This window comes from Protopterus annectens, chromosome 4.part1, assembly GCF_019279795.1.
Source record: "Protopterus annectens isolate FY-2018-M chromosome 4.part1, PAN1.0, whole genome shotgun sequence".
NCBI lineage: Eukaryota > Metazoa > Chordata > Ceratodontiformes > Protopteridae > Protopterus > Protopterus annectens.
Window position 1 is genome coordinate 146,283,983 of NC_056734.1, and position 17,510 is coordinate 146,301,492.

General features: G+C 38.8%; 1 protein-coding gene across 1 annotated transcript in view; it reads left to right on the top strand.

Annotated features, from left to right (window-relative positions):
- The window catches only part of LOC122801189 (collagen alpha-4(IV) chain-like), a 1,621,248-nt gene extending 1,603,941 nt beyond the window's left edge, over positions 1–17,307 (top strand). Inside the window, exon 49 of the mRNA XM_044070748.1 lies at positions 16,997–17,307. Coding sequence (XP_043926683.1) covers positions 16,997–17,307 — 311 coding nt within the window. The remainder of the gene's footprint in view (positions 1–16,996) is intronic.
- Positions 17,308–17,510: the final 203 nt, after the last annotated feature.

Here is a 17,510-nt window from a genome sequence, read left to right on the forward strand (position 1 = left end):
TCATACGCACAAGCCCATATAGTAAATTTGCAAGGCACTTATTGGCTATATCTCAAAGAAACATTTCTTTTTGTCCTACTAATGTAGTATTTGCAGAGTGCTTTTACTAGCTAAGGATATATGCTAGCATTCCCTGTCATTGCCTTCTATCAAAATTCTGCGGGCATGTGAAGTAAAAGAAATTGAAACATATCTGAGACACTGTGTGAAGTCAGTATTACCTGGCTAACCTGTTTCTGTATTGCCTAAACAAAGATAACAACACATGCTTTCTTTCAAAGTGTGGAAGGAGTTTACAAAGATAATTGAGGTGACTCTAACTGAAGATTCAGAAGGATTTACAAAGATAATTGTGGGGACTCCGTTCTGTCTCATGTAGCAGTGGTTCTCCCTTCCTTTGGAAATGGCTATGGACAATTACTTCAACCTTCCTCTCAAACTAGACCTACTCATACAAGACAAGTGATGTTTGATATATCTTGAACACAAAAAACTGCAACTGACTGCCTGAATGATAGAATCTTAATACTTTTAACACTTTTTTCCTGAGGATGTGCAGCCAGTATTATAGGAAGCAAGAAAACCTGCTACTAGAAAATCATATATAAGTAAATGGAAAAGGTTTTGAAGAACCAGAACCCATTCAAAGTTAGTGTTTTCCTGGTTCTACATTATTTGTGTCGGGTATTATCCTCTGGCATGTCTTACTACACCATCAAGGTTCTTTTGTCAGCCTTTTTAGAATGTCTGTCCATGGATCCCCCCCCTAATGCAATCTAATGAAGAAGGTTTTTAAAAGGGGTGTTGGTTACCAAGCCACCTAGAAAACAGGCGCCTCCTGCTTGGGATTTTAGTTTTGTGTTAAAGATAAACTCTTGCTCCATTTGAACCAGCTCATCAGGATGAGTTCAGGTCTTTGACTTTGAAAAAAAAAAGTTACTCATTACTCTAATCTCTGCAAAAAAAGTATCTGAGTTCCAAGTTTTTACAGTGGCTCAGTCCAGTCTCATTTTCCAAAAAGATTGGGTTTCCTGAAGAATTAATCCTTTGTTTATACCAAAAGTGGTATCCAAGTTTACTTTGTGCCAATGTATCTACTTGCCTCCTTTCCAGAACATAAAAATAAGGGAGAAAAGATACTGCATGTCTTGGATGCCCACAGACACCTCAGTTACTACCTTGACAGAGCAAATTCTTTCAGGATCTCAGATCATTTGCTCACGTCTTGTGAAAGTAAAAACAAGGACAGCACATGTCAAAACAGACTATTTCCAAGTGGTTGCCTTATGCAATTACTTCTTGTTAAACCATCACAAGGCATTTCTGGGCAGGGTTGAGGCTCATACTACCAGGCTCTTGAATTCCTCATTGTCTTTTTGGAAAGGGTTGAAATGTAGATGCATTATAGAAGCAGCAGCTTGGTCCACTGTGCACACCTTTTCAAAGCACTATAAACAAGTTTATTTCTCCACATCCAGGACAGGCTTTTGTTAGGACTGTTCTCCAGGGGCTCCTGGATCCTCATCTTTCATCCTGTCAGTCAGACTAAGCTACCATGTACTTAAGGCTATTGCAGCAGTGATCCTAATGTAGTTGTGTAAGTAAGCTAACCATAACAAAAGATTTTTGAATGATTACTGCTGCAGTAGGGTTTCCCTTCCTTCATCTTTCTAATTCTTGTATGTTTTCATAGTTTCAGAGGTGCATAGCTGTGTACTAGGCTAATGGCCCTGGAGCCTTTACAAGCCTAGCCCATAGAAGTGCCCTGGCATCATGCCATTGGATGTTAGTTCCCAGTGCCTCTATAAAGTAGAGCCACTGGAGTGATCCCTGGGGTGAACTTTCTATTACCCATCCACTCGTCAAGATTTCTCTTGAAGAGGAACAGTGAGGTGCTCTGCTTGGCATGTATGGGAAGTCTATTCCAGGGCATGGGCAGTCTCTGGGTTATGAAGCTGTCCCACCAGCATGTTCTGTTGATTGTGGTAATGAGGTTGAAGTCTCTGGAGCATGTGGTGCAGAGGGATTGGGATTTCTTTAGATGTAGCATTTCTAACAGGGCTGGGTCAGACATGGCTTTGTAAGTCAAGCAGAGATTGCCTCTTATTAGATGATATGAGACAGAGAATAGCTTGAGTTTTTTGAGTCTATCCATGTAGGATGTGTTTAAGGCCTATGATCCTCTTTGTGAGGTACTTTTGTGGCCTTTCAAGCTGTTGCTTGTGTCTAGTGATGTGCATGCCAAATGGGGCATTATACTCTATGATTGGCCTAATGAGGGAAGAGTAGAGAGAGATGATGACTTCTTCCTTCCTGGATTCAAAATCCTTGGTAATGAGATGTGCCACATAGAAGGACTTTCTGACTACAGTGGCAATGTGGTGGTCGAAGGAGAGGTTGCTGTCAACCTGTGTCCCCAGATCTCTTATAATGCCTTCAGTGTTCAGTGGGCTTACATTGATGTGGTAATTAGTGGGAACTGAGTTTTCCCCAAAGGGGATGATGACACATTTTTTGGCATTAAGCTTAAGGCCATGGTTTCAACACCAGTCACTGGTCTCAGTAAGGCCATTCTGTAGGATGTCTACATCACTTGGGGAGTTAATAATGGCTCCCAGCTTGCAGTTGCCTCTAAACGTGGTCAGCCAGAGTACCTCCATGTTGGCCTGGACTTCTGAGAAGTAGATGCCAAACAGGAGAAGACCCAGGACTGATTCCTGTGGGACTCCACTCATGACTGGTCAGCAGTCTGACTTGAGTCTGCTACTTTCATACTGTGGGTTCTATCTGAGAGCCAGTTTGCAACCCACCTAATTATATAATGGTTGATGCCTAGTTTGGTGAGTTTATCAATAATTCCTGAGTGGGGAATGGTATCAAATTCCTTGGCCAGATCGAGGTAGGCTGTATGAACTGCCTTACCATTATCCACAGCTCTGGTGACTGACTCAAAGAAGTCAACCAGGTTGAGCAGGCATGATCTACCTTTCACAAAACCAAATTGTGTGGGATCTAGAGTTTGGAGATTTCCTATATCTTTGTTAATTATGTCCATGATGATGTGCTCCATAGCCTTACATATTGGAGTCATCAGGCTAATGGGGCAATAATTCCCAGGGTCTGTAGTTGCTCCCCATTTATGGAGAGGGATGACTGTAACAGTGCACCATTCAGTAGGAACAAAGCCTTTGGTGAGACTGTGATTGAACAGAACACACAGATGTGGTGTCAGTTCACTTTGTAGTTCATGTAGAACACATCCAGGGATATTGTTGTGTCCCATGGAAGCTGTATTCTTGGTCTTGGACAATGCAGATTTAACCTGTGCTGCAGTAATGGTGGGTGCCTGACATTCCTTCGGTATTGTGATTGCTCCTTTAAGGGGGGGAGAGGGGTAAAGTTGGCACCGAATCTGTCGGCCAGTATGTTGGCAATATCTGTTGGCTCAGTATAGGAGACACCATTGTGCAGTAACTCAGAGCAAACCTGGATATTGCCATGGAGATTCTGTTGATCTGCTGCAATTCTGCCTTCATAGCTGGGTTTAGAGGTTTTGATGAGGGAGCTCAACTTTTTGTTGAGGCTAATAAGGGAGTTTTTCCAGTCTTGTGGCTTCACCTTTATCTGCAACAGTTTCTTACTTCTGTTGGAGGGTTTATTAATGGCAGGGGACCACCAGATTGGCTTCCTTTTTTTGGAGGAGAGTGTCTTGGTTCTGTTGGGTATAGCTAGTCCCATGCACTTATGTACATGTTTGTACACTGCATTGGTGTATGATTCAGCAGTCATGCATCTATTTTCCATTGACATGGGTGCTGTGAATTTAGCCACCTCTATTTTTAGGAGTCCAAAGTCAGCTTTGGAGAAGTTTTTCATGGTGCTTACCTTTGGAGGGAGTGTGGGTGAGATGTGGATTTCCATAGTGATTAGTTTGTGGTCAGATCTAACCAATGAGGAATTGACTATTGGTGTAGAGCAACGGTTGCCCATGTTAGTAATAACTAGGTCAAGGATGCTGCTTCCTCTAGTGGGGGTAAGAATGAGCTGGTCCAGGGCATTGGATCTGATGAAGTCCATGAAGCATTGGGCCAGTGTATTGGTGTATAAGTAGTTTTCCGATTTGATGGAGGGCTAGTTGAAGTCTCCTAGTATGAGAGTGTTGGGTTAGACCTTGATAGATTCCAGGGTGCTTAGGAACATGGAGTGAGAATCTAGGGACATGGTTGGGGACCTATAGCAAGTTATGACCTGGATCGCCATCTTACCCATTGTTAGTTGTACCTGAAGTATCTCAGATGCATTATGCTGGGCTACTAGTCTGGAGGTGTGTATATCCTTTATGAATATGGAGACACCATCACTTTTGAGCTTCGGTCCATGTTCTGAGGCCTAAAGGTATGGAATGAGTTATAGCCTGGTAGTGTAGGGATGTTTTCTGCTGCTTTAAACTAGGAAGTTTATTTTATTTTCCTAGCCTTTTCTTTGTTAGGACTTAAGCTGCCATCTTTCTGTTGTTATAAAATCTCTGAATGGCTTGGTGCCCAAACCTGTTTTTTCAGTCAGTTCTTCTCTAGCTGTCTAACAGTTTGGATGCATAGAAGGCAGGGGCGGCCCGTGCTATTGGACTGCCGGACTGCAGCCCCCTCAAAACTAAAAGAACGCAAAAAAATGAAAAAAAAAAGTTTTAAATTTCACGCGCAGTAGACCAGACTACTGGTCTACTGTATGCGATGTCACGCAGTCCGGCAGGACTGATAGGAAAGCGAAGAGGTGTCTGTGCACTTTAACATGCGCGACACGCTGGGATTATACAGCGGCGGACTGCAACAGGAGCAGCAGGAATAGGAGCTGCAGTCTCGTCGGGAAAGGGTTTGGATGCGATCTACTCTCGCGAGTCGCACTGGAAGGGGTTGGATCTAACATTGGGTAGAATGGAGAACAGGTAAGTGTTGAATATATGGCGAAACTGTGTTTGTGTGTGTGTGTGTGTGTGTGTGTGTGTGTGTGTGTGTGTGTGTGTGTGTGTGTGTGTGTGTGTGTGTGTGTGTGTGTATCTGTGCTTGAATTTGTGAATGTGTGTATGTGTGGAAGGCTTTCCTGAAGTATCTTGGTGGGGGGAAACATTTGACCACATGTATAACATGCCTGTAAAGCACTTAAAAGAAATGCAAAAACATTTTGCTGTAAGAAGGATGTAGGTGAAGGGGAACACTAGACATCAGGGATAACTGTTAGTATTGTGCCATAAAGGCACTTATGAATATTCAAGCCCTGTCTCCTCAGCACAACATTTTAGTTCTCAGCACCAACACTAGATATCAGGGATATTGATACATGTTTTCCTAAAGTGTTTGAAAAGAAAGAAAGAAAAAAAAATACAAGGGAAATTTTCAAACCTTGGTACTGTGACACAGTGAGTAACTTGTCAAGTAGGAGCCTTAACCCTATTTTGCAAACTGAGTAGATAGTACAGCACATTATTTTTATGTGATAAGAAATATGGCACAGTAGTAGAGTGGGTAGTGCTCTCACCTCACAGCAACAGGTTCCCAGATTTGATTCTTGGCTGAGGTGCCTTTTATGTGGAGTATGACTGTCCAGTGATCTTGTAGGTTTTCTTCATGTATTCTTGTTTCATCAAACATCCCAAAGACATGCTGTAGGTAGATTGGCTACTTGAAATTGGCAATCAGTTTGAATGTGTGTGCATGTGTACAGTATAGAAGAAGAATTGTGATAAGGCTAGGCACACAGTGGTGTGAACATTGACTCAGTGATGGTCACTTTTGATGAATCAAAAATGGGGAAAGGAGTTTATGGACAAAGGGAAGAAATATGAAACTGTAATGTCTGGCATTATGTAATTATTCCAATGTTCCAAGAGTTATGAGGAACAGGAAACTTATAAGAGCCAACAGCAATAGCTCCATTAAATCAGGGACAGTTTAGAGGGATTGGGATATGTCCATGTGGTGGTGGGGCTTTGGAACAAAGCTGGGAGAAACACTAAACATCACTATGGAGAAGGAGGGAACTTTTACACGGGCTAACCAAACATGTATACATCAACAGGTTCAGCATCACAAAGCACTTTAGAAACATTAAGAAAAATTAAGCTGCTATGTTTGGCATTACTGATTGACTATCAGGATCTGTGCTATATGAGTGCAGGGACCAAAAGTAAGAAAAAAATATCAAGAAAATTCTGTCAACTCAGAGACAGGTAGGAAGTATGTGTATGTGTGTGTGTGCGTGCGCATGCCCCAGGTGCTCATGGTGGTGTGGTAGGGAATACCTTGGGCCTGAACCCTGTACCCTGTATGCAGGTGTTAAAGACTTGAGTTCCCTACCCACCACCATTTGTAAAAAAATTGTGGATTTTTGCCTCATATTTTATCTGATCTGTTCCTCATAATATCTGTGGTTTGTAAATGTTGCAATGCTTGATATTTGATGGTGAAGTAGTAGCATTGTTGCCTCACAGCTGCAGGTTCTCAGGTTTGATTTTTGGCTGAGGTTCCTTCTTTGTGGGGTCTGTATCTTCTCCCTGTGTTTGTGTGGGGTTTGCTTTTATTTGATGGTGCACTGGTAGCATTGTTGCCTCACAGCTGCAGGTTCTCAGGTTTGATTCTTGGCTGGGGTTCCTTCTTTGTGGGGTCTGTATCTTCTTTCTGTGTTTGTGTGGGTTTGCGTTTGTGTCCTCCCATGTTACAAAGACATGTCTGCATTATTTTTTTCCTGAGCCTCTGCTGAAAATTGTTTTTTTGTTCCAAGTCAGACTGTCCTGATTAACAAATGTTAAATAAAATTGACAGGCATTTGAATTTCAGACTTCAGGTTTCTGAATGTTTGATTTCTTACATATTTGATGGTGCAGTGGCAGTGTTGTTGCCTCAGAGTCACAGCTATAGGATTTGTGGTTTGATTCTTGGCTGGGGTGCCTTCTTTGTGGAGTCTGTATCTTATCTCTGTGTTTGTGTGGATTTGCTCTGGTGTCCTGCCATTTTACAAAGACGTGTCTACAGTATTTCTCCCTGGCCTCTGCTGAAAATTGTTTTTGTTCCATCACAAGTAAAATTGACAGGCATTTGAATTTCAGACTTCATAGTCTTCAGAAAATACATAGTAAAACAACTTTTTATTCTAGCAATAAATATATAGTAACAAAACCTTTTATTATAGCAATTTTTTAAGTTTATAAGGTGACTATTTGAAATGTTTCCTTATTTTTGGGACTGTAATACCCTGTTAGTGGCTTTGTCCAGGTTTTTGTGCTAAGGTTGACAGCTATGGCAAGAACTGAATTCACTGAATATGTTTGAGGGCTGCATTCCCTCATTACTGGGTTTGTCCAGGTGTTTTGTGCTAAGAGGTTGACAGCTATGGTGAGAACTGAATTCATTAAATGATAGCCATTTAAGTTTCAGTCTTCCTCTCGTTCACAAAACAGCTGATTTGGCGTAGTGGTATGTTGCTCTTGACTGTTTTGCACAGGGACCTTGTCTGTAAAATGTACGGTGGTAACACAGCATTTTTCTTTCACAAAGCAGGTGATTTGGCATAGTGGTATGTTCTGACTCTTTTTTTGCACAGGGACTTTGGCAGTAAAATGTATGGTGGTACTGGTAACACAGCATTTTATTCTAGCAGCTTTCAAGATTATACAAGCAATGTTTAATGTGTCCCTGGTTTTGCCCTTTGACCCACCCCGATAAATTTGGCTTTTCCAGACTTCTTGTGCTGCGGTTGAGATGCAGTTGAGTATTGAGTAGATTTTACAAGGAGCTGAGAGCTACAGGGGAAGAGAAGTTTAGTGCTAATAGCACAACAGGCTGTGTGCTTGCGTTTGATGCAGAAGGTTGTTGGTTCTACTCCCATAAGGGGTGAATGCTGCCGTACTGAAAGTTAAGATACTAATTATGAGCCTGTTATCAGTTTGAAATCCATTTCCTATTGCAATATTACTAGCTTATTTTTAATGTAATTTAGGCAATTTATTCCACAGGGGCATCAGACACTTTATTGTTCGATGAAACCATGAAATATAAAGGTGATTGCTAGCACCAACCTCTTCATTACAGATTTATTTAACGTGGAATTATTTAGATGACTTTTTTACTACTTCAGAGATTGTGCATATTTACTGATAATGGTGGACTGTAGAATTGTGCATATTTACTGATAATAGTGGACTGTAGAAGTTTGAGTAGACTTTTATGATGGAAATGTTCTGAATTGGACAGTGTTGTTTCATTGTTTACTGGAAAAATGTTCAAAGCAATAGGAAGGTGTATCAAAGAACACATGTGTTTCATATGCAAGGGGCCTATGATTTGAAAACAGCCCAGAATTAATTTTTATCTGCCACGAGTAAAATGTATTTTCTTTGAATGTGGATTTTAATGTTGTTTCAGTGAATGTGAGTTTCAAGGGCAGAGAAGGTTTAATGCCAAGTTTGTTTAGCAGATGTCTTTGTGTTTGTGCTGTAAAATGCAAAAATAAAACTTTCAAATGAAGTTCAAATCATCATAGAAGTAAATCAGTATGCACATTAGTGTTTATGGTAAATGGAGTGAAATAGCAAAGTAATGGATCATTGGAATGGCTGCAGGAGGCTCCATTCGACCAGGGTTTTGTGAGGGGAAGGGCGGCAAACTTAGACAGCCCCAGCTGAACCATACCTCCCAACTGTCCAGATTTTCAAAGAATGAATAGATTTTTGCTTCTTATTTTTGATTTGTTCCTCATAAAAATTGTGGTTTTCTGGCAAATCATTTAGGAATTAAGTCACTAAATAATGACACACCTAGTTTCCGACTTCATAACCTTCAGAAAAATCCATGCTAAAGTAAGACCTGTTCTCTCAACTGTCCCAGTTTATAGAAGAGCATTTTTTAGTACTGTTTATATGTTCCCCCCAATATATTTGGCCTTGTCCAGATTTATGTCCCAGTTTATACAAGAGCAATTTTTAGTACTGTTTATATGTTCCCCCAATATATCTGGCCTTGTCCAGATTTATTGCATTAACAGGTTGAGAGGTACATGCAAATAAATTGCTTTATAGAATTAGGCATAGCCAAACCTCTGAACTGTCCCTGATTTTGACTCAAAATGTTGCTCTTCCCCTAATGATCCCTCTGCAAAATAGCAATTTTGGAAGAAAACATGGAGGGTTTATAATTAAGAAATAACTGTAATAATCAGATTACTTTTATTTCAGAAATGCATGTAGATTATTTTATTTTGTCAGCTGCTCAAGTTAGCAGTACTAATATTAAAGTGTCCCTTCTTTGGCAGGTTCCCAGCTGTATTGTGTTGCTATTTTATATTTTTACATCACATTTGTTGGTCCATTTTTCATAAAATTGTGGTTTTGGCAAATTAGTGACAAATAATTAAAGACTGAAGTTAGAAAATAATGACAGACATTTGAGTTTCAGATTTCATACCATTCAGAAAATTCATACTAATGCAAGACCTCTATTAGCTTTCTAAGGTTATAAGAGCAATATTTTAAATTTGTCCTTATTTTTGGGCCTTTGTCCCATTTCTTTGTATGGCTTTGTCCAGATTTCTTGCTCTGAGGTTGAGAGATATGACAAATGTGTCAGGGCCATCACAAGTCAGCCAGAGACATTTCAAACTGTGACATACTTGTTACACCCCACTCCCCATGTAGTGACTCTGGATGTGTCAAGCAAGGCAAGGAGTAGTTATGCAGTGTAAATGTGCAGAGAATCCCACCCATCCAAGGTAGACACAAGTACTAGAGTGGCTTTTCATCTGTCCTTGATTTTTGCAGAATGGTCTGGTTTCTGTCATATTTTTGTACTGTTGATTTATGCTTATTACTCAAAGTGCCTGTTGTTCTGTGTTTAAGTAGCAATACTTTAATGACCATCAGGTAAGCTTGGCTGAGATTGCAAGATGCAAGTAAGCTTTAATAAGCATACTGTTAAAGAATTGCCAACAATGAAAGCCTTTCTGTTGCCATGTAGAGAATACTTAACTAGATAATGTATAAGCCTTGGGTATTGAAATGCATATGCCAGTATTTGTAATAAAGGACAGAATTACATTATTTTAAGAGTCTCATTACACTTGGAGACTTACAGACAGTCATCTCCATGAGCTTTAACCATAAACCGAATGCCAATTGCGTGGTCTATAACCTGTACAGTAATCCTTTTAAGCAATGTATCTTGTTTGCTTTTCATTTTTTACTTTGATCATGTTTTCCCCATGAAACAAGTAGATGTCAGGCAGCAGGTCTTTTTTTGGATAAGAAACATTTTTACAAGTGGGGGCATCAGAGATTTCTACTTTCAGCATGTTACTTGTTACTTTAATAAAGCTGAATATAAATTATTAGAACTGCAGTGCAAGAAGTGGTTTGAGTTGAGTGCTGCTTGTTTTTCTTATACTTGATTTTGACTGGCATTCCATTAATGTATTAAAAAAAGCATTTTTTCATGCCTCACAACTTTTTTTGTTTCCATCTAGATATTAAGCTGTCATGCAGCCAATGCATTGAAATATTTTTATTCTTCTACACTTCATTTTGTCTTGATTGGACTCTCATGACAACTGTTTGGCACCCAGTGCAGTATATTTAGTTTTTGAGGTTTGCTACTACAGGTGTTTGTGTGTGAGGAAATACTTCAGGCTTGAACCCTGTACCTTGTATGCAGGTGTTAAAGACCTTAATTCCCTACCCACCACCATTTGTGGAAAAAAAAACTGCAGATTTTTGCCTCATGTTTGATCTGATCTGTTCCTCATAATATCTGTGGTTTGTAAATGCTGCAATGCTTGATATTTGATGGGGCAGTTGTAGCATTGTTGCCTCACAGCTACAGGTTTTCAGGTTTGCTTCTTGGCTGGGGTGCCTTCTTTGTGGGGTCTTTATCTTCTCCCTGTGTTTGTGTGGGTTTGCTTTTGTGTCCTCCCATGTTACAAAGACATGTCTGCATTATTTCTTCCTGGGCCTCTGCTGATTTTCTTTTTTTTTTTTTTTTTGTTCCAAGTCAGACTGTCCTGATTAACAAATGTTAAATAAAATTGACAGGCATTTGAATTTCAGACTTCAGGAATCTGAATGTTTACGTCCTTGCATATTTGATGGTGCAGTGGTAGTATTGTTGCCTCACAGCTATAGGTTTTCTGGTTTGATTCCTGGCTGGGGTGCCTTCTGTGTGGAGTCTGCATCTCCTCCCTGTGTTTGTGTGGATTTGCTCTGGCGCCCTGTCATTTTACAAAGACGTGTCTGCAGTATTTCTCCCTGTGTCTCTGCTGAAAATTTTTATTCTGTCAGCAGTAAAATTGACAGGCATTTGAATTTCAGACTTCATGTTCTTCAGAAAATACATAGTAACACAACCTTTTATTCTAGCAATTTTCTAAGTTTATAAGATGAATATTTGAAATGTGTCCCTATTTTTGGGACTGTATTCCCTCATTATTGGCTTCGTCCAGGTTTTTTGTGCTAAGGTTGACAGCTATGGCAAGAATTGAATTCACTGAATGTTTGAGGGCTGTATTCCCTCATTACTGGGTTTGTCCAGGTGTTTTGTACTAAGAGGTTGACAGCTATGGTGAGAACTGAATTCACTAAATGATAGCCATTTAAGTTTCAGTTTCCTCTTTTACAAAGCAGCTGATTTGGCGTAGTGGTATGTTGCTCTGTTTTGCACAGGGAGCTTGGCAGTAAAATGTATGGTTCTAGCAACTTTCCAAGATTATACAAGCAATGTTTGTGTCCCTGGTTTTGGGCTTTTGACCCCCAATACATTTTGGCTTTTTCCAGTTTTCTTGTGCTGGGTTGAGTATTGAGTAGATTTTACAAGGAGCTGAGAACTGCAGGGGAACAGAAGTTTAGTGCTGCTTAAGTGAAGTTGGTTTACCTTGTTAATAGCACAACAAGTTGTGTACTTACCTTTGATGCAGAAGGCTGTGGGTTCTACTCCCACAAGGGGTGGATGCTGCTGTATTGAGAATGTTCTCCTTGGTGAAAATACTAACTATGAGTCCGTTATCAGTTTGCCATCCATCTCTTGCAATATTACTAGCTTATCATTTTTAATGTAATATAGCCAATTTATTCCTGAGGGGCAACAGGCACTTTATTTTTCAATGAAACCATGAAATATAAAGGTGTTTGCTAGCAGCAACCTCTTCATTAGTTACAGATTTCTTTAATGTGGAATTATTTAGATGACTTTTACTTCTTCAGAGAGTGCATATTTACTGATAATGGACTGTAGAATTGTGCATATTTACTGATAATGGTGGACTGTAGAATTGTGCATATTTACTGATAATGGTGGACTGTAGAATTGTGCATATTTACTGATAACGGTGGACTGTAGAATTGTGCATATTTACTGATAATGGTGGACTGCGGAAGTCTGAGTAGACTTTTATGATAAATGTTCTGAACTGGGCAGTTTTGTCATTATGGGTGCATGCATTTTGTTTCATTGCTTACTGGAAAAATGTTCAAAACAAATTTAAAACGCCTCTAACAACTGTAATATATTGTACAAGGAATATAATTTAGTACAATGAGGAAGGTGTATCAAAGAGCACATGTATGTTTCATATGCAAGGGGCCTATGATTTGAAAACAGCCCAAAATTAATCTTTATCTGCCACTGGCAAAATGTATTTTCTTTGAATGTGGGTTTCAATGCTGTTTCAATGAATGTGAGTTTCAAGGGCAGAGAAGTTTTAATGCTAAGTTTTTATTGTGAGACTGCATTGCTTTGTTTAGTAGATGACTTAGTATTTGTGCTGTAAAATACAAAATAAAACTTACAAAAGAAGTCCAACTCCTCATACAAGTAAAGCAGTATGCACATTAGTGTTTATGGTAAATGGAGTGAAATAGCCAAGTAATGGTTCATTGAAATGGCTGCAGAGGCTCCATTCAACCGTGATTTTGTCAGGGGGGAAGGGCAGCAAACTCAGACAGGCCCAGCTGAACTATACCTCCCAACTGTCCAGATTTTCAAAGAATGAATAGATTTTTGCTTCTTATTTTTGGTTTGTTCTTCATACAATTTGTAGTTTTCTGGCAAATCATTTAGAAATTAAGTCACTAAATAATGATACACTGAGTTTCAGACTTCATAACCTTCAGAAAAATGCATGCAAAAGTAAGAACTGTTATTCTATCAACTGTCTCAATTTCTACAAAAGCAATTTTTAGTACTGTTTATATGTTGCCCCAGTACATTTGGCCTTGTTCAGATTTACTGCATTAACAGGTTGAGAGGTACATGCAAATAAATTGCTTTATAGAATTAGGCATAGCCAACCTCTCAACTGTCTCCGATTTTGGCTTAAAATGTTGCTTTTCCCCCTAATAATCCCTCCGCAAAATAGCAATTTTGGAAGAAAACATGGAGAATTTACAGTTAAGAAATAACTGTAATAATCAAAGTTATAGATTACTTGAAATGCATGTAGATTCTTTTATTTTGTCAGCTGCTCAAGTTAGCAGCACTAATATTAAAGTGTCCCTTCTTTGACAGGTTCCCAGCTGTATTGTGTGGCTATTTTATATTTTTGCATCACATTTGGTCCATTTTTCATAAAATTGTGTTTTTTGGCAAATTAGTGACAAATCACTAAAGACTGAAGTTAGAAAATAATGACAGACATTTGAGTTTCAGATTTTATAACCTTCAGAAAAGTCATACTAATGCAAGACCTATTCTATTATCTTTCTAAGTTTATTAGAGCAATATTTAAAAATTGTTCTTATTTGTGGGCATTTGTCCCACTTCTGTGTATGGCTTTGTCCAGATTTCTTGCTCTGAGGTTGAGAGGTATGACACATGTCAGGGCCATCACAGTCAGCCAGAAACATTTCAAATTGTGACATACTTGTTGCACCCCACTCCACCATGTACTGACTCTGGATGTGTCCAAGCAAGGCAAGGAGTAGTTATGCAGTGTAAATGTGCAGTGTGTCCCCCATCCAAGGTAGACACAAGTACTACAGTGGCTTTCATCTGTCCTTGATTTTGCAGAAAGGTCTGGTTTCTGTCATATTTTTGTACTATTGATTTATGCTTATTACTCAAAGTGCCTGTTGCTCTGTGTTTAAGTAGCAATGCTTTAATGACCATAATGTAAGCTTGTCTGAGATCGTAAGATGCAAATAAGCTTTTAATAAGCATACTGTTAATTGCCAACATTGAAAGCCTTTCTGTTGTTGCCATGCAGAGAATACTTGACTAGATAATGTATAAGCCTTGGGTATTAAGGACAGGATTCCATTATTTTAAAAGCTCATTACACTTGTTGGCGACTTCCAGTCATCTCTACAGACTTTACCCATAAACTAAACAGAATGCCAGTCATGTGTGGTCCATAACCTGTACAGTAATCCTTTAAGCAATGTATCTTGAGCTTGTTTCTTGTTTGCTTTTCATTTTACTTACATGTTTTCCCCATGAAACAAGTAGATAGTTGTCAGGCAGCAGGTCTTTTTGGATAAGAAACATTTTACAAGTGGGGCATCACAGAGATTTCTACTTTCAGCATGTTACTTGGAACTTTAATAAAGCTGAATATAAATTATAATTAGAACTGCAGTGCAAGGAGAAGTGGTTTGAGTTGAGTGCTTCTGGTTTTGCTTGTACTTGATTTTGACTGGCATTCCAGTAATGCATTTAAAAAGTAATTTATTTTTTCATGCCTCACAACCTTTTGTTTCCATCTAAATATTAAGTAAGCTGTCATGCAGCCAATGCTTTGAAATATTTTTATTCTTCTACACTTATTTTTGTCTTGATTGGACTCTCATAATGATGGTTTGCCACCCAGGGCAGCGTATTTAATTAAAGTTAGTTTTTGTAGTTTTGAGCATAGCTCCTCCCCTTTCTGGTTGGCCACACCCCTTCCCATTGACCCCACCCATTCAGCTGTCTCCTGCAGCCCCCCTTTGATTTGAAGTCACCAGCCGCCACTGATAGAAGGTACACTGAAGATGTGGAAGCTGTCTGGCTGTTATATTCTTATCAGGCTATAACTCATAGAGCAAGGCTACTGAAACAGCAATCATTTGAACATCTACTATTATGGTACGTTTAATTTCAAAGCTGTACTTTCTTCCACATCTGGGGGGGGTTGTTACATCCATACCCTCTAACTCTATAGCCACACAGCCATGGAAGAAGCATAAAGATCAGTTATACTGAATCTCCATTCCACTCCCTTGAGATTTGATGAACTGAAAATTATAAGTCTATCAAATCCCAGTACAGTTCAGCACAAAAGATAACACTGACATTCCAGCACTAGATAAATTTAATTACAATATTCATAAAACAGTTTTAAAAATAAGTCATTTGTTTAAACTGGTATGTAAACTGTTACTTGATGTATCTGATGCTACATAGTGCCATTCACTAAAAGTCTTATCAATTAAAAAACATGCCACCTACTTATTCAACTGAATATATAAAACTTGTATGTTTTACTCTATTGTTCAGCCTGAGTTTGCACATTAATTTGTTCTTATCAACTCACTAACCAGAATTAATCCCAGGTCGCACATTAAAATATTCACTTGTTACTAGTGGGTGCTACATATTTTGCAAATGCTAAAATTAAATCTGTAAATAAATACATAAATAACATTAAGAAAAACAGCTGTTTTGCTATGTATTCACATATTGGTATGTACACATACATGCAAAAACTAGAAACAATGGCTAATGGAGCAGTGCAGCTGAAGAACAGAAAGGAAGCACCAACTAATTATTCCTTATACAACGGAAAGAGCTCCATTCAGGATAAAAAGTATGAAGATTTGCTGAGGATGAAAAGTAAACATGGTAATAGAAGCACAGTACAAGACAGTAGCCCCCACATAATAGACTTGTAACAGATTTTGAATTCATTATCTGTAGTCCTTTTTAATGTTTTGATTATTCCAGTAAGCAACCATAAATGCAGAAAGTAGACCTGTTATGTGGATGCTGCTGGCATGGCAAAACACGTTACCAACGGAAAGAGGTCACAGTTAGTGACAACAAAGCTGGATGCCTAATGTGTCTTGGTGAAAGAAGGTTGTACCTGAGATTTTCACCATTACCCCAACTGTTAGAATTTAGAAATCCCCTATGGAATTCAAGCTAAAAAAGAGAAAACCACACGTGTCATGTCATCTGGATGAGTACTATCTTCATTGTCTCTGATGCTTGAATATCAGACAAAAACTATTCATTACATCTGAACCCAACCCCCCCAATTAGTAATCACCCTACCTGTCACTGTCCACAAACATTAATGGCATCACTTCCATTTGTATCATCAATGTGCTTACATGCATTCACACTTTGATGTCGGTCTGATCACTATGCGACATGAACTCCTGGGTATTGTTAGGTTTTCTCAGATTGTTACAGTGTCTAAGTTAAGTAAATAATTAAAAATAAGGAAATGAAAATAACTAGTAGTCCATTTAAGCCACAAACCCTGTTGGGCAATGTTTAATTACCCTATAGGGCATCATGTAGCTTACTTGGTTCTTCACCCTGTGAGCAAATAATAGCAATCACTGGCTAATCCTTTTTGTCAGTAATGTCAATAAATAACTTATTCCTTTAAAAAATTGTAAAATATTCACTGCCTTTCTTTTTTTTACCAGTCCACCCACTAACTTTCATATTTAGATGCAATTTTGGAATAAAGAATCAATATATTTATTTGTTTGTTTATGTGTGCAGCTGAGGAGGGTCCAAGGATCAGCCCACTTACCTATTCAACAAATCAAGTCAAATTAAATCAAATCAGATAATAAACACAATGGTAAAATGGTGAAGAAAGGCAACTCCTATACATTGATAATGATGCCATCTTTGTTATTATTGGCCTTGTTTGAAATTCAGAAGGCAGCTCTTCTGTTAACATCTGTTCTTCTCTGTTTCTCAGTCATTTTTCAGAAAAGCTGTTCCTAGCTCTTTTGTTTTGCCTACAGGTCGTGCTGGTTCATGTCTTCGGATGTTCAATACGATGCCATTCACATATTGCAACATAAATGGAGTTTGTAATTATGCCACTAGAAATGACAAAACCTTCTGGTTATCAACTGTGGCTGCTATTCCTCCAACGGAAGTTAATGAAGGAGCAATATTGCCTTATATAAGTAGATGCAGTGTATGTGAGGCCCCCTCTCCAGCTGTTGCTGTTCATAGTCAAGATCATAACATCCCACCTTGCCCAAGGGGCTGGAGAAGTCTGTGGCTGGGCTACTCCTTTTTAATGGTAAGAACAAAATATTTTTCATAGTATTTAATACTTTGTTGGATATTTCTATTAAGCTTGTTTGTTTAGTTTTCACATAACATTTTCTTTAAGCATATTGCACTGACTGGATTAAGAAAGGTATGGAAGGACTGTAGTCCAAGTATGCTAATGAAAAGTGGCTATTATGGTCCTTCTTTCTTCAAACTATATGTATCTGTACTACAACCAGTGCATATATGTACATG